The following is a 21,414-nucleotide window of genomic DNA, read 5'->3' on the forward strand; positions in this document are numbered from 1 at the left end:
CCTAGCACACAGCAGAGACACAGTATATCTATTTGTGGAATGAATGAATGAATGATGAGTCTTAGAAAGAATGTGTGGCAAGTGTCTGGTACACTTCACTTGGTGCTTAATAAGTGCTCACTCTGATTATGAATAGGATCCTCTCTTTTTTTTTAATGTGATTCTTTTGGACCAGGCCTATCTTATGTCTGACCAACCCCTTCCACCCATGACCAGCAGGAAGGGGCACCCTTCACATGTACTTACCAAAACATTTGCTCTGGTTGGTGGCCCGATCCATAAACACCTTGGAGGAGATGATATTGCCGAAGGGCAGGAACATCTGCGTCAGCTCCGTGTCTCCAAACTCCTGGGGGAGGTGGTAGATAAACAGGTTACAGCCTTCGGGACCTGCAGGTAGGGGAGAGAAAGACATAAAGCCCCCAAGGAGAGGAGGCGGACCGCCCCCCTCCTGTGGGAGAGATGGGTCCAGACCCATATCTGGCACCTCCAGCTATTAGGAGAGGGGTGCCCTATGATATCCAGAAAGAAGGGGTGTGGAGTGGAGGGGAAAGGAAGCAAGGCGCTCTGACCCCTGCTCTACATAATCCCATAGGTAGATACTCCAAACTCTAATGATACTCAGGCCCCAGATAATTTACAAAATTAACATGATCTTTACCCCTCCCCTCAAACCAAGATAAATCTTGGGAACTCCAAACTCCCAGAAAATTCCTAAACTTCAAACTCCAGATTATTTATAAAAGTCAGGTTAACTAGGTATGAGGTATATGGAAACTTAATCTATCTTTGTGATTATTCTTTAAGTCTAAAATTGATTCTAATATAAAATGTTTGGTGTTTTTTTTTTTTCATTTTTTCTGAAGCTGGAAACAGGGAGAGACAGTCAGACAGACTCCCGCATGCGCCCGACCGGGATCCACCCGGCACGCCCACCATGGGGCGACACTCTGCCCACCAGGGGGCGATGCTCTGCCCATCCTGGGCGTCGCCATGTTGCGACCAGAGCCACTCTAGCGCCTGAGGCAGAGGCCACAGAGACATCCTCAGCGCCCGGGCCATCCTTGCTCCAATGGAGCCTTGGCTGCGGGAGGGGAAGAGAGAGACAGAGAGGAAAGCGCGGCGGAGGGGTGGAGAAGCAAATGGGCGCTTCTCCTGTGTGCCCTGGCCGGGAATCGAACCCGGGTCCTCCGCACGCTAGGCCGACGCTCTACCGCTGAGCCAACCGGCCAGGGCTGGTTTTTTTTTTTTTTTTTTTTTTTTTTTTTTTTTTTTTTTTAAAGGTTTGAAGAGGCCCTGGCCAGTGGCTCAGTTGAATAGAACATTGGTCTGGGGTATGGACGTCAGGGTTCAATTATAGTCGGGGAACACAGGAGAAGCGACTATCTGCTTCTCCCCCTTTCTCTCCCCCTTCTCTTCCTCTTTCCCTCATGCAGCCAGTGGCTTGATTGGTTTGAGTGTGGCCCCAGGCACTGAGATAGCTCTGTTGGAGCACATCAGCCTCAGGTGCTAAAAAATAGCTCAGTACTCAAACATCAGCCCCAGATGGGGTTGCTGGGTGGATTCTGGTCAGGTTGCATGCAAGAATATGCTTCACTATCTCCTCTCCTCTCATCTTAAAAATGATGATTGCATAATAAAACAAGACAAGTAATTCTCTGGTTCCAAACTCCAAATATTCAGACATATTTTCCATAATAGCATGACTAACTCTGAAAATATCCCTTCCTGATATAATCCCCGGTGCATAGCTTATGTACAAACTGTAAATAATACCATTTAAAAACCTGATTAACTGGTAAACACAAAATACAATATACAGATGATGTATCATAGAATTGCTCATCTAAAACCTATATAATTTTATTAACCAATGTTACTCTAATAAATTCAATACAAGATAAAATAAATAACAAAATAATAAAAACCTGTTTATCTGAAGCCATGAACAGTTCCCAAACCATCACTCATGTTCCCCAAAACAAAGGTAATGGTCAAACCATCAGGAATTGCTCCCACCCTTGCAATGAATATTCTCCACCTCAGAATTTACAAAATTCAAGATCACACAATTACACCTGCCCCTTACCTTTCTGATTAGGACTACAGTTGTTATAATGCTTATTTTTAAAATGCAAGTGTGTCCTGACTTGTGTTGGCGCAGTGGACGAAGCATCAACCTGGAGTGCTGAGGTCGCTGGTTCAAAACACTGGGCTTGCTGGGTCAAGGCACATATGAGAAGCAACTACTAGAAGTTGATGCTTCCCACTTCTACCCACCCCCTTTCTTTCTCTTTCTCTCTCTCCTCTTTCTAAAATCAATAAATAAAATCTTTATTACAAAATAAAACGCAAGTGTGTTCTAATGTGATTGATATGTTACAGAACAATTTTGAGCATGAAACAAATTCTATGTTTGCTTATGGGCTATCTTGTATCCAGGAAACACTGGGTGAATACAGAAAACCTGTACTCAGCTGAACCAAGCCTCATAAGAAAACAAAACTGCTCACACACAAGGCTCAAACACCTAGCAACTTCCTCAGTTCCCCAAGTGTGTTATGAGCCACATCTGTCCCCATCCAGGGTTACAACTTTCTGGCTGATTTTGAACAAACCTGCTTCCATTATTTTACTGTAACTCACATGCAGCAACTCTGCCGATGTCACTCCAACATACACATCTTAGCTCTTTTCCAAGATAAAGTGTCATATTTATTGTAGCATCCACCTATTTCCTAGCCACCTAACATTGATAAAACTGCTACCATTTTTATTAGGCTTCTATCTTTCTTTTTTTTTCTTTGACATGTTTGTGGGCCAGGCTCAGAGCTTCCCTAGTCATGCCCACCGTCCCCGCCTCCACTAGCTGGATTAAAGACAGAAGGGGCTCCCCGGTGATGAGCACTCATTATGTGTCAGGAACGGCCACTTTTCACTGCCCAGTAACGCCTCTAGGCAGAGATAGCCGCCTGTGTTACAGATGAGAAACTGAGGCACAGGGCAGTGACGTGTCTTCTTTTTGTCACAAGTCAGAACTGGGTGGGTCTGAATTTCAGTTGTTCAACTCCAGAATCTAACTCTTACATTCCTCGATTCTACTGGGGAGGCCTCAGTTTACTCGAAATACCCCCTCACCCCATCCCCAACCTCAAAACAAGTTTCTTCTCCAAAAATTTGGAGAATCGTTCAGTTTTGGAGAGGGCCCCTCTATTAATACGGGGTGGGGCTAGCATGTCTCCCACTTTCCGGAAGAGGTAACTGAGGCTCAGTCAGGGAAATTCACTAGGCCACCAAACACCCCGGGGCTGCGTCAGGGCTTGACGTTCTTAGCCGCGCGGTTCCCAGAGGCCTTGCCAGGTGTGGGGTTCTGGAGGTGGAGGGGGCAGTCACGGGGCGGGGCTGGCGCCCAGGGGAGGTTGCGGCCCCCTCACCTTCTCGCTGCTGCTGCTGCAGGAGGGGCGGCGGTTGTGGGACGCTGTGCGCGATGGGCGCGATGGCCGCACTGGGGTACATGGCTGTGGAGACCCGGAGCGGAAGCGGGCGTGAGGCCGGTGGGCGCTCGGTGTGAGGCCGGTGGGCGCCCGGCGTGAGCCAAACGGGACTGATTCGAGAAGCTGGGCCAAGGATGAGGGCGGGGCCAAACTGGGTCTTGGGATGTAGGAGGGGCGAGGCCACAACGAAGAAACGGCAGAACGCAGAACGGTGGGGCCAACGCATCAGGGAAGAGGGGCGGGGCCAGAACTTGGGGGTGGGGCCAGAGTTTGGGGGGCAGGCCATGAGCTAAGGGAGGAGCCAAGGCAGGCCTTGGAAGAGCCAGAGATGGGGTGGGACCTTGGTAGAGGCAGGCGGGACGTGAAGGGAGGGACCAGACGCAGAAGAGAGGGGACTGGGCCAGAAGTAGGAAGCTTGGCTAGAAAAGAAAGATACGGGTCCTGGGGGCGGGGCTTCTTAAAGGGTGGGACCACTTGCGGGGCGGGCCCGACTGCCTCCCTACCTGTATACTGCTGGATTCCGGAGAAGGCAGGATGGAGGGTCTCAGCCATGGTCGGGCTCTGAGCTGCGGGCAGACGGACAGGATGAATGGGACGGGGCATCACAAGATTTCTATCCATCCCCAATTCTTAAGAAGCGGAAGGCGCCTGACCAGGCGGTGGCGCAGTGGATAGAGCGTCGGACTGGGACGCGGAGAACCCAGATTCTAAACCCGGAGGTCGCCGGCTTAAGCATGATTTTACCAGCTTGAGCCCAAGGTCGCTGGTTTGAGTCCAAAGTCGCTGGCTTGACCGAAGGGTCACTCGCTCTGCTGCAGCCCCCCCCCCCCCCCCCCCCCCCCCCCCCGCCAAGGCACTTATGAGAAAGCAATTAATGAACAACTAAGGAGACTAAAGAGCCGCAACGAAAGGAATTGATGCGTCAGGCCTGACCAGGAGTTGGCGCAGTGGGTAGAGCGTGGAACTGGGATGTGGAGGACCTGGGTTTGAGACTCCGAGGTCGCCAGCTTGAGCGCAAGCTCATCTGGTTTGAGCAAGACTAACCAGCCTGAGCCCAAGGTCGCTGGCTCGAGCAAGGGGTCACTCGCCCTGTTGTAACCCCCCCCCCCATCAAGGCACATGAGAAATTAATCAATGAACAACTAAGGAACCGCAACAAGGAATTGGTATTTCTCATCTCTCTCCCTTCTTGTCTGTCTCTATCTGTCCCTTTCTCTGACTCTCTCTCTGTCTCTGCCACAAAGAAAAATGAATTGGGCCCTGGCCAGTTGGCTCAGTGGTAGAGCATCGGCCTGGCGTGCAGGAGTCCCGGGTTCGATTTCCAGCCAGGGCACACAGGAGAAGCGCCCATCTGCTTCTCCACCCCTTCCCCTCTCTTTCCTCTCTGTCTCTCTCATCCCCTCCCGCAGCCAAGGCTCCATTGGAGCAAAGTTGGCCCCGGGCGCTGAGGATGGCTCTGTGGCCTCTGCCTCAGGCACTAGAATGGTCCTGGTTGCAACAGAGCAATGCCCCAGATGGGCAGAGCATCGCCCCCTGGTGGGCGTGCTGGGTGGATCCTGGTTGGGCGTATGCGGGAGTCTGTCTGCCTTCCTGTTTCCAACTTCAGAAAAATAAAAAAAATAAATAAAAATTGATACTTCTCATGTCTCTCCCTTCCTGCCTCTCTGTCTCTGTCATTAAAAAAAAAAGCGGAAGGAGAGCAAAAGACATCTGTCTTAGTTTCACCTCTGCGTAAACGGTTTACAGGCACGATTCCCATTTTACAGGTGAGGAAACTGAGGCTCAAAGAGGTGAAGTAACTGGCACAGGGCCATTCAAGGAATGGCAGAAGCTAAACTGGAATCTGGGTTTCTTGGACTCCAAAGAGGTTGAAACATCACCTCCATTTCTCTTTCCCCATCCTGGACCCCTTGCTCCTTCCCTTTATTTTCTAGATTCTCCAGGACTCTACACCTCTGCTCAGACCACCACTCACTCCCATCCCTTCCCCACTTTTGCTCCCCACACCTCATTCATCAAATACCCTATGAACCCTCTATGTGGCTGTGACATTCCAACTGCCTAGTGTAGAAGGTAAGAGAAGGGAGAGTTTGTCCAGGTCACCAGAGCTGATGAATTGAGAAAGTTCAGCCAAAAGATTCTGCTCAAATGGAGAAAGGTTGCTAGGGGATGGAATGGTGTGGGGAGATGACTGTAAAGGGGTTGCATGAACAAATTACTTTGTAGAACAGTTCTGTATCTTTTTTTTTTTTTTTAGAGAATTGTTTTTTTGTTGTTTTTTTTAAAATTTTATTTATTCATTTTAGAGAGGAGAGAGAGACAGAGAGAGAAGGTGGGGAGGAGCTGGAAGCATCAACTCCCATATGTGCCTTGACCAGGCAAGCCCAGGGTTTTTTTGAACCGGCGACCTCAGCATTTCCAGGTTGACGCTTTATCCACTGTGCCACCACAGGTCAGGCCAGTTCTGTATCTTGATTCTTGTGTTTGACTGTTGTGGTGATTACACGAATCTATATAGCTGTGGTTAAATGGTATAGAAACACACACACACACACACATACACAAAGTGGATGTAAAAATTGGCAAAATCTGAATAAGCTCTCCTACTCCAGTTGAGTTCATTGTACATATCATTATCAGTTTTCTGGTTTTGACAATATTGTATGATTATGTAAGATGTTAGCATTGGGGGGAGCTGGGTGAGGGGTACACAGGACTTCTCTGTATTATTTTGGCAACTCCTTATGAGCCTCTAATCATTTCAAAATGAAAATAAACAAATTCTCCTCAACGGTAGGAACAGATGACTTACTTCACTTCAGCATGGTGTTGGAAGATGTTTGATTTGAAATCATGGTCTAGGTTAGGGAAATGTAGGAATGCTGCTTCATGAGGCAGGGCCCAGCCCAAACCAGTGCATGGTCAATATTGAGTGAATGAATGAATGAATGTGGGTACTGATATCTTCCCAAAGAGTAATGATAAATAATTAAGATAGATGGTGCCATTCTTGGTGCTAGGTGACATGTTAAGCATTTACCTATGATTTTATTGTCTACACAACCTCATGAGATGACTGATGTTACCTACCTATTTCACAGATGAGCAAACTGAAACTCAAAGACTTAGAGGAATCACCCAGGGCCAGGGCCACTAAACTTGAACATGACCCAGAAATGTCTGGATACAAAGTTCCTATGTTTAACATTTTTCTCAGTGCTCACAGCACTTATCAGCTCAGCTGAGACTCCCTTTGTTGTGACCCTCTGTTCTGTGGCACCAAGACATAGGAAATTATGTTTGTCCTAAAGACACTGTCCCTGCCTCCTGACACTTTCCTAGGCCTAGAGGAGCCATATGAGTTACCTGGGTAGGGCATGAGGCCATTGGCATATACTGTCTCTAGGGCAGGGTGCCCACCAGGGAACGGCACGACACCAGCAAAGCTGTTGGTGATGGGAGCCACGAGGCCGGGCATGGCGGCAGTGCTGAGCAGTGGGGGTGAGTGCAGTCCTGTGGAGCAGAAGAATGTCATGGGGAGCCTGGTCAGGCCCCGGCCCTGCCCACCCATCCCTGGGCCTCTGGCAGGCTCTCACCAGAGGCAGGGGCGATGGGCGTGGCAGGCAGCCCATTAAGGCTGACAGCGCCGATCTGCTGGATGTGGCAGGGTGAGAAGGCCAAGCCAGGGCTCAGGTAGCTGCCTGAGGTGGATAGGACTGTTGTCTGCTGCTGCATGAGCTGGGGATGGAGAGTGAGTCAACACGCACAGTCAGGGTGGCACCTACCCTGAGATCATAGATCCTAGTTACTGGTCCTCTAGTAACTAGAAGGTCAGGTTGGATATCTTGGCTCAGGCCAGGGTCAGGGATCAGTCAGGAATTGGGGCTCAGCCTGTGGTTAGGACTCAGTCTAGGTTCAGGGCTTATAGGAATTAGGACTCTTTCAGGGATCTAGGTTCAGTTAAGAGTTTGGTCTTGGTCTGGGATCAGGGATCAGCCAACACTGAACTCAGCTAGCACTGGGACTTACTTTGGAGTTGGCCTGGATTTAGAGGCTGAGTCTCGGTTTGATCTCAGTTTAGGGCTAAGGCTCAGCCTAGATTTGGGGACTAAGCATGGGGTCATGTCAGTCCAGAGTTGTGGTTCAGCTTAAGCTTAGGGCTCAGTTTATGGCTTGGGGCTCAGCTGAGATCATAGCTCCCAGGGGGAGGCCTCGTCCTCAAGTAACCAGGGGGGTCAAGCTGGATATCTTGGCTCAGGCCAGGAGCTCAGGAATCAGAATCAGCCTGGATCTGTGGGCTTAGCCATGACCAGGATAGAACCCTGAGTCAGAGAGACTGGGCAAAAGATGGGAGAGAGGCAAAACCCCTTAACAGACTAGATGGAGAGAGAGACTGAGTTGGATCCTCAGAGTGGTCCTGGAAACCCTACTGGAGACAAAAGCATGTTTGCTGGGGTCACTCACAGCCTGCGCGTAGGCACTGTAGGGACTGAAGGGCAGTGTGAGAGATGGTGTCAGGATGCCCAGCTGGCCCACCATCTGTTGCATGCGCCGTAGTGTTCGCTCCTTGTCCGTGTCGGCGAACTTGACCACCAGGCTGGAGGAGGCACCCTGTAGTGGTAGCCGCAAAAAAGGAAGGGAAAAAATGGAGGGAGGTAACCAGGACTCGGGTCCCTACAACCACACTAGCTCGGGCCCTTGGGTGAGGGGTGTAGATGGCAACAGCTGTTGGCCCTATCCATGAGCCTCCAACTGTAGACCTCAGGCACTACAGCAAGACAACCTGAAAATCAGAGTCCTGGGTCTTGCACTTGGCCATGCAGCCAACCCTGCACTCAGGTGGAGTACTGGCACAGGGGGCTGTGTCTGGGGTACAGTGGGGGACCCTGGCTCTCAGTCACACTCTCAAAAACAGGAGAGGAGAATCCAACTGCTGGTGAGGAACAATGATGGTCAGGTGAAGGACCCTATAATTGTCACCCACACCTGAGAACAGGTGAAAATCCAGTCACCAGAGAGGAACAACAGGGCACAGATGGATAATTTGGCAAATGGCACCTTGCACCTAAGAACAGGTGAGATTCCAAACATCATAGTAGTTGACATGTCCCCTTTGATGGAGAGCTTACTCCCGACTATGCCTGCCAGCCCCAGCTCTGAGTAGGGGGAAGCTTGACCTGGTGATGAACTAAACCCTCCTTGTCCAGGGACTAAGACTGATGCCTGCTCTTCTGAGACTGCCCTGCACTTCACACCCATTTTCAAGAACAATTGAAAGGAGAGCTGTTTTCCAAGGCTCATCTTCCGCATGCAGATTTGACCCAGTGCCTGTGTGATCCTCCCCAGCCTCACCCACTTGACCCACAAGCTCCTGGATCCAGTATTGCCACTGCTCATCCCCTACTCTGGCCCCAAAGAGACATTTCCAACCAACCTGGCCCCTTCCCTTTCCTGTCAAACCACTCTGTAGCTCCTCATAGCCATAGGGGGAATCTGTGTGCCTCAGTCTTGAACCCCAGGCCTCTCTAACCCATATTACCCTCCTCCTCTGGGGCTGCCTATTCTCACTCACCTTTGATCCTGTCACTCCCACACCCTCATGTGTCCCTGCTGGCTTTGGCAAATCTCACCCACGCTCAGGTCTCACCCTTCCTGTATACTCACACACATACACAAATGCTCTCTACACATACACTCACCATGTAACTCACACTCATGCACAGCACTCACATACACACTTACTTGCACACATACATTCACATATTCATGCACAAAATCACACACATACACACATAAGCATATACAGTCACTCTGCACACATAGTCACATACCCTCAGCCATACACACATGTACTCATCCACACACATATTCACACACCCTCACACACACACCTACAGAGGCATAAGCATGCACTTGTTCCCTCCACATCACCCAAGCATACTTGTGCACTCGACATGCTTGCACACGTGCACTCACACAAATATGTATGCACTCCCATATGCTCTCTTAGACACGCATGCAGCCACCCACTGGCAGTAAGTACATTCTTACACACTCAAATCTACATTCACATACATGCACAATCACATATGCATACGCCCACTCATAGCACCATCAAAAACTGCTTCTTTTTCCATCTATGCTCTCTCTGAAAAAGAGCTCTGGACTATACTGGTTGGCCGGAATGTTAGGGGTAGGGTCCCCTCACCCAAGGTCCCCTCACCCCTTTCCCATGCCCACCACAATGGTCCAGGGCAGCTCCTACTCACCGGCATGGTCTGGCTGCCATGCAGGGCATGGATGGCCGCCTGAGCCTCTGTGTGGGAGGAGAACTTCACGAAGGCACAGCCTACTCCAAGAGAAGAACAGGTGAGAGGCAGTGGGGTCTTTCTGGGTAGGCAGGGGCTACCAGAGAGGGGTATCAAGGCCTGGATGGCCATCAGCATCAGACACAAGCAGCCAGAAAGTCAGAAATCCAGACAACAGAGCTAGCCAACCATTTGCTCAGACAGAGAGCTGGACAATGAAGGATCAGGCAGTAAATGAAGCATACAGCCAGCCATATCGTTGGACAGTAAGCCAATTGGCCATCCATTTAATCAGAAAGCCAGCCAGATAGCGGCTTGTCAAATGCACAATCAAGTGAAGGGGACAGGTTTAGAGAACATCCACCAGCCACCAACACCATGAGATCCAAAGTTGTAATCAGATGTGCAGAATTAAAGTGGCAACCATGAGACACAGATGCAGAGAGATACAGTCCTGTGTGCACACTCAGGCAGAGACGCAATCAGATGGATAGGCTCGTGTGACCAGAGTTGGAGAAATGGGGATAGTCACCAGACAAGTGCAGACCCAGCTGGTCAGTCACACAGGCAGAATCAGGTGGACAGATTGCCAGACACTACCAGACACATGAAGACCCAGACAGAAACAGTCATTTGGACACCCAGGCAGAAAGAGTCAGAGACTAATAGATGCAGAAGTGATAATCAGCCCTCTTCACATACAGCCACGTGGGCAGACAGGAAAATAAGTCTTTGGAGGTCATTAAATAATCATTCCTAGAGGGTACAGCCATATAGGAATGGTGGAGTAGGTAGGATCAAGCAGAGATACCGTCCACAGGCAAATCCAGGCGTAAACAGTTCCACATACAGAGTTAGGTAGAGACAGGCATCCCCAGATGGACTTATGCAGGTAGGTAGGACCAGTCTCCGCCCACCCGCCAAAAAAGCTGGCCCCGACCACTGGTGAGCCCCACCCACCAGTCCCTTTCCGCGCGAAGGAACTAAGCCCCGCCTCCAGAGCCGCCCCATCAAGGGATTCAACCCTCCCTCCTCGGGCCCCGCCCCCGGAGCCAGCCCAGACCCTGGCCTGTCACCTTTGCTGCTGCCATCAGGCCCCCGGAGCACCGTGCACTCGTCTATGACCCCGAAGGGCTGGAACAGCTGCAGCACATCCTCCTCCGATTGCTGCTTGTTCAGCATCCCTACAAACAGCTTCCGGTCCCCTGTGGGCGGAGACACCACCTCAGCCGAGTCCTGGCTTGAAAGCCTCTGGGAATTTCTCCATTGGGCCAGCCTGTTCTGCGCGTGCAAGGGAGATCACAGCCAGGCGCTTTCCCTGCCCTGGGTCTCTCCATCCTCCCACGTTCCTGCACGGTCCAATCTCCACGCCTTTGCTTACGCAGTATACCTTTTCTGGAATGCCCTCTCTTCAATTCTTTAGGGCCTCTGCTCCATTGCCCCCACTCTCTCGGAGGCAAAGATGGTCTCTCCCTCCTGTGGCCTTAGATAGCCCACACTTAGTACCAGGGTTAGGAACTGCCTTGCCTGGCATAGGTCCCTGTTGGTCTGTCTGTCTACCATCTATATTTTACAGGGAGGGGTGAGTCCTGATGGCCTCATAGTGTCCAGCAGAGCTCCCTGCCCAACCTTGCCAGGTATCAGGAGGGGCCTGACAATCAATGTTGAATGAGTGAGGGGCACATGTGTGCAGAAGACCAGGTGCCTAGGGAGCCTGCAGGCCCCATCGGGTGGGGTTGGAGTGGGTCCCTGGTTGAATGCCTGGCTGGGACCTGCCCAAGGCTAAGACTGAGAGTCAGTGTAGGCCAGCCTCTCCTGTGCAAGGCACCAAATCCTTGCCTTCTGGGCTAATTGTGCCGCTCCCCTGTAACCAGGAACGTGGCAGCTTCGTCTCCCAGAGATTGTAAGCTAGGTTACTATGGAGACCAGTTTTCTGGCAGCTGTCACTCATGGGGGTGGGAGGGAAGGAGAAACACAGAAGCAGAGAGATTGAAAATCAGGGAGAGACAGATGAGAATGAAAGAGAAAGAGGCAAAGAGAGACACAGAGAGCAGCAGAGAAAGAACCAAAAAGACAGGAGAGAAAAGATAAAAAGAGAGAAACAGATATGGAGGGAGAAAAGAGAATAAAGAAATGAAAACATGCAGGCCCCACCTCTAATTTCTGACCCACATTGGCAACGAAGTTGAACAGTATGAAAACAGGTTCCCAGACCATACGGGCTTTACCAGGTTCCTACATATACACAGGGTCCTAAGAGCCCTGCCCCACACACCATCCCCAAGGCTGGCTGTTCTCTTTCAGCCCCTAATCCACCTAAGATGGGAAGGGAGGACAAAAATCTCCAAGAGTTTTTGTATCCCATTGGGGATAGCCAAGCATCACCCACTATGGGCACACCCACCACACAGTCTGCCCCCACAAAGACACCAGGCCCCCAGCCTACATGCCCACATACCCAGGCTGTTACAGTCAAGTACACACACTTGAACATACATGCCCATGCATAGGCTGGGTGTGCAGTCGTGCACACACTCCCACCACACAAGTTGCAGGAACACACATGCATATGTGCACATACTAGCACATGCCTGCAAACAGATGTGTCCAAGTATGCATGCTTACATGCACACACATACGCACTTGTCCAGATGTGCAAACATGCACACACACACACACACACACACCAGAAATCAATCCACTGCCCTTCAGGGACTGCATCCCCCCTGCGTCTGAAGATCCCACTACTGCTCCCTGAGAGGTGTAGGGTATTTCAAGCTCCAGAGAAAAGCAGCTGCAACTGGCCTGTGGCTCTATGACTGGGAAGAGGGGACACGCCCCCCTGCTACCCTGTCCCTACTTTATTAGGTGTGTGAGCAGGCAGGACTGCTGCAGCCTTTTGTGAAGGGCTCTTCCCTCCCTTCCCCTTTCCTCTGTCAACCCCCAGCCTGGAGGTCATGGAGAGATGACAACTACCTCCACGACTTTCACTGTCAGCAGGTTTCACCTGGATTGGCCGCGCCATCTGTGAAGAGAGGGGGAGGGGGAGGTCAAGGTCAGCAGTGAGAGTAGCATGGGTAGGGACTTTGCCTGAGCTCTGCCAGGCAACCCTGCCTACCTCCCCAGCCTCAGCATCCCGCCAACCACCTGACAGCAACTAACATTCCACTCAAACCAAACAACACATGGTCCCGCCTACAGGGCTTTGCTCACACTGTCTGGAAAACTCTTACTTAGCCCTTTAAACTCAATAACAATATCCCTTCCTCCAGGAAGCTTTTCCTCCCCAAGTGCAATAGACTGTTTACAAAAATGGCCCGACTCCTCCAGTCTCTGTATGTGATGTGACTTTGTGGTTTCTCTCCTCAATAACTGGAGTCTATTTTCTTTTTGCATTTGAACTTGGCTTGCTCTGACCAAGAGAATATGATGGAAGTGAAGTTGTGGAAGTTCCAATCTTGGCCTCAAGAGACCTTGTCACTCTGGGATTACCAGCTGGACATGCCCAGGAAAGTTACTGGAGGAATGGTAGATCTCATGTACAGAGGCCCCACTGACACACTGGACTTAGGAGTGAGGTCATCCTGGCCCAGCTTGCCCTAGTCAAGACCCACCTGGCAGCAGCTGCATGAGTGACCCCTGAAGAGACCAGCAGAACCACCCAGCTGAGCAGGTCAGGAATACCAACCCACAGAATCATAAACAAATAAAATGGTTTGGGTGGTTTGTTACTCAGAAGTAGCTAATACACCAAGGCTGCTACTTTTAGTCAGCTCTCTGAGCCTTGGTGGGAGGACTGTCATACTTGAGTGGACTGGCCTGCAATCTGGACTCATTGTTCTGGATACTTCTATCTCCCTGGCACTGAAAATTATGTTTAATAGAAGAAATCCTCCGCTAGCCCCTATCTCTAAACTTACCCAGCCATGGGTATGATATAAGCTAATGTGAATATTTGACAACAGACTTGAGAGATATAGAATGAGGGTGGCATTTGCTTCTCCACTGGTCCTAGGACAGAATCCCCTTCCCAACCTGGTGTCTCTGGTGAGCTCCTACTCATTCTTCAAAACCCAACTCAAAAGCCCCCCACATAGGCAATTCTTCTACCCCTCTGTTCCCTCCTCCTTCTGCCTCAGGGCAGGACATGTCTATGTGTTGCTCTTCTTCCTCCAGTCTTGGGACTACAGCATCACCCCATAGAGGGCAGAGGACATGGGAAGATCAGAGGAACCTGGTGAACTGAGCTGACCAGAAGAAAGTAGCCAACATCTGCTAGCACAGAAAGGCACCTGTTTCTTCCCCAACAGGTCTGGGGTCAGCGAGTCCTGGTCCTATATCAGACAATTTTAAAGTAGATCCCTACCCATCCAGAGAAGGTGCTTGATAAATGTCAGTTTTCTAATCATAGTGCAGTTACACAGCAAGCTCAAGAGAGAGGCATGATTTTCACCCCATTGTTTTTATTCAGTGAGAGGAGGGAGGCAAAGAGAGACTCCCACATGTGCCCTAACTGGGATCCACCCGGCAAGCCCACTAGGGGGCAATGTTCTGCCCATCTGGGGCATTATTCTGTTGCTCAGCAACCAAGATCTTCTTAGTGCCAGAGGCGGAGGCTATGGAGCCATCCTCAGTGCCTGGAGCCAACTCACTCCATTAAAGCCATGGCTGCAGGAGGAGAAGAGATAGATAGAGAGAGGGAAGTGAGAGGGGGAGAGGAGGAGAAGCAGATGGCCACTTCTCTTGTGTGCCCTAACTGGGAATCAAACCCAGGACACCCATATGCTGGGCAGATGCTCTACAACTGAGCCAACCTGCCAGGGCCTCAGACCATTTTACAGATGTCTAAATCAAGGCCCAGGAGAAGTAATTTACTATATCCATCAAGGTCATGGGAGATGAGTTAAGGCACTAAGGATTCTTAGAGATCAAATTTGAATGAATAAAGACCTCTTTGCAACTTTGAAAATCATCACATGCTTCTCCTCTGAACTCCTTCCACTTCTCTCAGGCTGTATCCCAGCTCTGAACCTCTTTCCTGGCCCCCTCCATCACTCAGCACCCACTTTCCCTGAGCCTCTTCCCCTTGGAAATTCCCCTTTCTGTCTCTAGCTTCCCTCCCCTCTCGGAGTGCCCCTCCTTCTGAGTCCTTTCTGTCTCTCTGCACTCCCTGCCCTATCTGAGCCCTCCTACTTTGGATACCTCTCCCTCTCTCAGTGTGTGTCCCAGGCACATATGGGCCCAGCTGCCTCAATTTAAACTTAGCCTAGGGAACTTCAGAACCAGAGAGGCTTCAGTCTCCCCAACCCAGTGTCCTCAATTACTATAGCCACCCAGCCACACCCTCAAAGGAAAAGGGGAACCATGTCTCTCTCTCTCTCTCTCTCTATCTCTCTGAGGTTTCTCCACCTGGGTACCATACCCTGCTAGCCGGAGGCAGGAGTGGAGATTATTTCAACCAGCTGGGAGGGACCAGATTCTGGACTGGGGTCAGATTAAGGTGGTAAAGGGAGGTGGGGAGAAAGGGGGCACCTGAGTATCAGCCTCCTGCTCACCCACCCCTCCCACCTCACCTCCACTGGCCTGCACATCCTCCCTGCTACCAGCACCTTGGGCAGATGAGGATAGGGTTGCCGTGGCAACACTGATTCACCACATGGAAGCTGGCAATTGTTGTTACCATGGAAACCACCTCTTAGGGGTGAGCCTAGCTCCTGCCTTGCACAAAAGAGATATTTAAATATAATCTGCTATAGATGGATGAGCCAAGAGAGGGAACTTGGGAGGGGGCCACAGAGAGGGAACCTGCCCCCATCCCAGAACCCTCAACCCTCACCCCTTTCTTGTGGCCTGGGTACTTGCTTTTCACCTGCTCTGCCTGCTGTGCAACCTGGAACCTTTTGCCTCCTACTGGGAGACTCCTCCTTCCTCTTGGGTCAGCTTGACAGCAGGGAGAGGTCCTGATCTAGTCCCAGAAGCCAAGCAGGCAACCTCCTCCTCTCCAGCCCCCTACTTGAAAGCCAAGGCTCAGAGACGCAGCTGTCTGTACCCCACAGCCCTGTACCCCATCTTACCCGCTGGCCTGGAGACCCATACCAGACCGGCATCCATGTGATGTGGTCTGCAAGGCCATCCCAGGACTCACAGGGATACACCACACAAACGCTGAGGCTCACCGCCTCACTCCTTGTGTCTGATGTTGAGGAGCTCCACCAGCCACTGGCCAGGCCCTGCCTGTCTATGGAGCCCGGAGGAGATGAGTCATGGAGGGAGGCAGGCCTCCCCACAACCCACCTCTCCAGTTGTCCCTACCCACCCAACTGGCTCTTCCCACCCCCTTCTATCTCCCTCTCTCCATCTGTCCCACTAAGGTCTCTGCCAAGGGCTCTTCCTACCCCTCCACTTTCTCTAGCTCCCCAATGCTGCATCTCTTCTCTCCCTGCCCTCTCTTCCTCTTTTCATTTACGTATTCCTCAACATTCCCAGTGTGCCCCATATTGAGTGATTCTGCAGTCCCAAGGAGGATCTTACTTGTCTGGTAAAGGGAGAGACAGAGGCAGATATAGATACTCCCAAACTCATAGGTTCAGGGTTGGGGAAGAGGGCAGAATCAAAGGCTGGAGGAGCCTAGAGCAAAGATCACTGAAGAGGCAAAGGCTATCCTGGGACTGCACTGAAGATGGAAAGTCTGCCGTGAGTTTTGAAGTGTATAGAGTTTTGAATAGGAGTTTGACGGGGAGACAATTTCTCATGTTGGAACAATATGTATAGCCACTGTCTCATTTAATCTCCAACTTTGTGAGATGGAAACATTCCCATTTTATGGATGGGGAAATCAGAAAGTGAAATAAGAAAGTCAGAATCAGAGGCCTAATCCTGCTGATTTCCTCAGTGTCTCCAGCCAAGGGTCCTGTGGGCTGGAACTCCAGGAGTGTTTGTCTTTGGGGTGGGCACACATGAAGTGCCTGGGATCCAGTCCTCGCTCCGCCCATCACCCCTCCAGCTTCTGCTGGGTGACTTCAACTAAGCCATACACCATTGGAAAATAGGGTCCCTTAAGTCTGACCTATATATATTACAGATGGAGAAACTGAGGCCAGTGGGGGGGAGAGACTGCAAGAAGAGTCTCTAGTGGTCAGACCAGGGCTCCAAAGAGTGTCCTGGATTTGCAAAGTTGTGCCGCTAGAAGATGTAGGGACCCCAGGAAAAGCCCCAAATGTGTTGTTTCCAAGGGGTGTGGAGAGGAAGGAAGCAAGGTAGACTCCCACTCTGAGATGCCTAGGCCACCATTTCAGCCTCCTCTTTTCCCACCTGGGCCCAGGCCAAGCCCCTCTCCTGGTCTAGATGCTGCCATGGCTCCCTATTGCCTTTGGAGTAGCATGTTAGCTCCTCATCCTGGCATTAGAGCCAAATTCACTGCTCAGCCCCAGGCGTTCCTCCCAAGCCCCCAGGACACTGGTGTTGTATTAACTGGGCTAGAATACACCCCTCTGTACCCTATCCTTGCCTTGAAGGAGGCCCCTCAAATGCTACCTCTTACTGAAGCCTTCCCATTGCTATCCATTTGCTTTGGTTGCTTTGCCCAGACCCTGCTTTGATCATGGCACATCCCCCAACACACACACACACACACACACACACACACGCACACACACACGAGCACACACATACACACATACTGTTGCTCTTTTGAGTGAGCTCCTTGGGGCAGTGGCTGAGGAAGCTATGCCTCTTTACCCAAAAAACCCAGCACAGGGTCCACAACTAACAACTGAAATGAAATGAAGCAAGATCTATGGTTTTTATAGAAAGCGAAACCCAGTCCCTGTCCCCATGGGCACAGAGCAAGCTGAATATGTGCTGGGCACAGTGCTTATCAGGAGAGGTAACCCAAGAGTTCGTGCCAGGTCGTGCCTACACTATCCCTCTTACATGGGAGCAAACAGGCTCAGAAGGATAACACGACTAGCCATGAATCCTGAAGCTTGACTTGCCTTGGATGGTCCATTCATTCATTCAGCATAGATTTCCCAAGTTCCCATTGTGTGTTTAGCACCTGGCATGTATGACCTCACAGAATCCTAAAAACTTTCCTACAGTCCCATTTCACAGGTAATAAAACTGAGGCCCAGGAAGGTCAACTCAGTAGATTTTGGCACCTTGGGGCCCCTGATTCATTTGCAGGTTTGGCTTGACCCTGAGCCAAGTCATGGGGCGTGGGCATGAGTCCTGCAAGGGGCAACCTCAGAGAACCTTGTGTGTATGAAGAGGTTTTCAAGAAGGGTCTATGGTGGGACCCAAAGTCGAACAGACAGACACATCAAGTTCTGGGGTGCTTAGGTGGGCAGAAGTGTGGCTGTCAGATCTGGGGTGTCCCTTGCCCCCAGGTCTTTCATGATGAAAGAGATGGTGTTGCCTTAAACAGTTCAGCCCCTTATTGTCCAAGAGACAGTGGCCCACTGGCCTCCACTGTCCCCATGGGACCCATTCCACCACCAGGATCTTAGCCCAGCTGAGATCTTCCACTGGGATCTGAGGCACTTGCCCAATCTGAATTCAGGGTCCTGGGTCCATTCCAGACTCTATTCTGAGATTCTGTTATTCAATTTAGAATGTTACTCCAGAATGCTGAGATTTGATTAAACTGTGTCCCCCATGGACCCCACTGGCACACTTGAGGAGGAGTGAAAAGGGCGTCATTCTCACTTCAGAAGCAGCATTAAGGGAGGGGGAGCTCGGCTGTGCCATGAGGGGGCGGGGTAGGGGGGACACAAGACAAGCAAATGACTCAGGTCACTCCCTTCCTGGTTTATCAAGAGATAAAAAGACAGAAATGTCCACTCTTCACTGCCTTCCCCAACACACACATGCACATGGGTTTTTGGGAGGGAGGGGTGTGCAAGGGACAGGAGAGATGATGGCTGTCTTGATCTCTAGAGCGACTCAGCTCTGGCCCCTAACTCCCTGGCTGTGCATGTAAGCATGTGCAGGCACAAGAGCAGGTGAGGGGGTGGGGGTGGGGTTCTCCAGCACGAGGTGAACCTCATGCAGCTCCATCTTCTGGTGAAGATGCCTTGGGCAGGGGGTGAAGTGGGGTTCAGACATGGGTGCTCAGCTGCAGCTGACAGGCGAGGGGTGCCTTCTGCCCAACAGCCACACACACACTCTGTGCAACCTGAAAATGAGCTTCCAGCTCTGGTTCTGAAAGGTTGATCCCACATCTGTAGTGTCCTTGGAAGACGGTGGTTTAACCAGAAAATCAACCCCTTCACCAACCAGAAGCTAAAGGTACACACACTTAGGGGTCAGAACTCCTGAGTACGTGCCTGATGGGACCATGGCACACTCCCACCAGAACCAAAACACAGACAAGGGTCTCTGTTTGGAACAGCAGAAACTGGAAATAACCCAAATGTCCACCAACAGGAAGATGAACAAATAGGTTATGTATTCATGCCGTGGAATACTACATGGCAACAAAAAAGCACCGATTAGGGATGCACGTAGTGCTGACTCTCATGCAAAGTGGGAAAAAATGCAGGTGGAAAAGCCTGAGTAGAATATGATTCCATTCATATTGGGTTAAAAGGAAAACAGGCAAAAGCTATCTAATGTTTCAGGAATGTATTTATAAGTGCTGAGACCATGGAGAAAAACAGGGATGGGTACCATAAAAGTCAGAATAGTGGCTTCTCCAACAGGAAGAGAGAGGCTGTGACTCGAGGACATGGGGTGGAGGGTTCTGGTGTCTGACTGTGTAGTAATAATGGGGGTGCTTGTTTTATTGTTATTTGTGTGACTGCACTTTTCTCTTTGTGCGTTCTTTTATCTCTATGGTATTTTGCAAACTTTAAGAAATATTTTTTAAAAATCAGGCTGTACTTACTCCCACAAAATGCTGCTCAGGCCTGGAGGGAGGTTTCCAGGGGTCCCTCCTTCCCCAGGGTGTCCTGAGCCACCGCCCCTTATTTATCAAACATCAACCTTCACCCCCAGGAGGGCAGGGACCAGCTTGCAGGGAACTGAAGCAGACGAGCCAGAGGTTCAAAGCCTGCAGAGTGGGGTGGGTGTAGCTGCAGTCCTCACCTGCTGGGTAACCTCGCATGAGTCCCTTCTGTCTTACCCACAGTCTCCCCCTCTGTCGAATAGGACTGGCAGCAGCCCTAGCCCCTGTAGTGGACATGGCATCTAGATGAGGGACCCTAGCAGTGCCCAACAATGGTGACAATTTACTCTTCAGGCCTTGTGTGGAGGCTGGGGAAACTGAGGCCCAGAGAGGCAAGGGCCTGAGACTCCTCACCACCCAACTGTAAGCTGGTATCAAAGAGAGACCTTGAACTCTGCTATCTACATTTTATTTTATTTTTTTATTTATTATTTATTTATTTATTTTTGTATTTTTCTGAAGCTGGAAACGGGGAGAGACAGACAGACTCCTGCATGCACCCGACCGGGATCCACCCAGCACGCCCACCAGGGGTGAGGCTCTGCCCACCAGGGGGCGATGCTCTGCCCCTCTGGGGGGTCGCTCTGCCGCAACCAGAGCCACTCTAGCGCCTGGGGCAGAGTCCAAGGAGCCATCCCCAGTGCCCGGGCCACCTTTGCTCCAATGGAGCCTTGGCTGCGGGAGGGGAAGAGAGAGACAGAGAGGAAGGAGGGGGGGGTGGAGAAGCAAATGGGCGCTTCTCCTATGTGCCCTGGCCAGGAATCGAACCATGGTCCCCCGCACACCAGGCCGACGCTCTACGGCTGAGCCAACCAGCCAGGGCTGAACTCTGCTATCTAGACATATGATGACACTGCATCATGTTCCTGGGTCTAGAACATTCTAGGTCTGTGCTGTCTAACATGGTAGCTGACTCTTGATGTAGAACATTCTAGATTTGAGCTGTCCAATGTGGTAACCACTAGCCATACATAGCTATTTAAGTTTAAATTTATTAAAATTAAATAACATTAAAATTCAGTTCCTGAGTCATACTTGCTGCATTTTTTAAAATTAAGTGAAAGATAGCGAGGCAGAGATAAACTCTCGCATGCATCCTGACAGGGGATCCACCCAGCAAGCCCCTACAACGTGATGATCTGCCCAGCTGCGCTGTTGCCGAGTAACAGAGCTATTTTAGTACCTGAGGCTGAGGCCATGTAGCCATCCTCAGCACCCAGGGCTAATTTTGCTAGAACCATTCGAACCATGGCTGCCAGAGAAGAAGAGAGAGAGAGAGGTGAGGGAGGGGTGGAGAAGCAGATGGTTGTTTCTCCTGTGTGCCCTGACTCAAAATCGAACCCAGGGCTTCCACATGCTAGGCTGACATTCTACCACTGAGCCAACCAGCCAGGGCTATTTGCTGCATTGTAAAGGCTTAAAAGCCACATATAACTAGTGAACAACACAGACAGGACATGTCCATCATTGGAGAAAGTTCTATTGGATAGCAATGGTCTAGAATGAGGTTTGGCAAATTATAGCCTGATTATTCTGATCCCCTGTCTGGTTTTGTAAATAAAGTTTTATTAGCACACAGCCATACCCATTCATTTATATGTTGTCTGAGGCTTTATGTTGCCATCTGGCTGCTAAAGCCAAAAAGATATACTTTTTGATCCTTTAA

The 21,414-nt window shown here is 50.6% G+C and overlaps 1 protein-coding gene across 7 annotated transcripts in view; it reads right to left on the reverse strand.

Annotated features, from left to right (window-relative positions):
• Positions 1-21,414, reverse strand: part of CELF5 (CUGBP Elav-like family member 5) — a 45,435-nt gene that overhangs the window by 4,628 nt on the left and 19,393 nt on the right. For 2 of the 7 annotated variants that reach the window (XM_066276566.1, XM_066276614.1), the window contains exons 3-11: positions 12,776-12,827; positions 10,879-11,007; positions 9,764-9,843; positions 7,959-8,105; positions 7,091-7,232; positions 6,861-7,007; positions 3,998-4,060; positions 3,435-3,617; positions 247-390 (exon numbers count right to left, since the gene is read on the reverse strand). In XM_066276566.1, coding sequence (XP_066132663.1) covers positions 247-390; positions 3,435-3,617; positions 3,998-4,060; positions 6,861-7,007; positions 7,091-7,232; positions 7,959-8,105; positions 9,764-9,843; positions 10,879-11,007; positions 12,776-12,827 — 1,087 coding nt within the window. Of the gene's footprint in view, positions 1-246; positions 391-3,434; positions 3,618-3,997; positions 4,061-6,860; positions 7,008-7,090; positions 7,233-7,958; positions 8,106-9,763; positions 9,844-10,878; positions 11,008-12,775; positions 12,828-15,876; positions 15,935-21,414 lie in introns of those variants that run through there. The other 5 variants (XM_066276598.1, XM_066276591.1, XM_066276575.1 and 2 more) reach the window with 5 other exon arrangements.

The sequence above is a fragment of the Saccopteryx bilineata genome, chromosome 1 (genome assembly GCF_036850765.1).
Source record: "Saccopteryx bilineata isolate mSacBil1 chromosome 1, mSacBil1_pri_phased_curated, whole genome shotgun sequence".
In the NCBI taxonomy this organism is placed as follows: Eukaryota; Metazoa; Chordata; class Mammalia; order Chiroptera; family Emballonuridae; genus Saccopteryx; species Saccopteryx bilineata.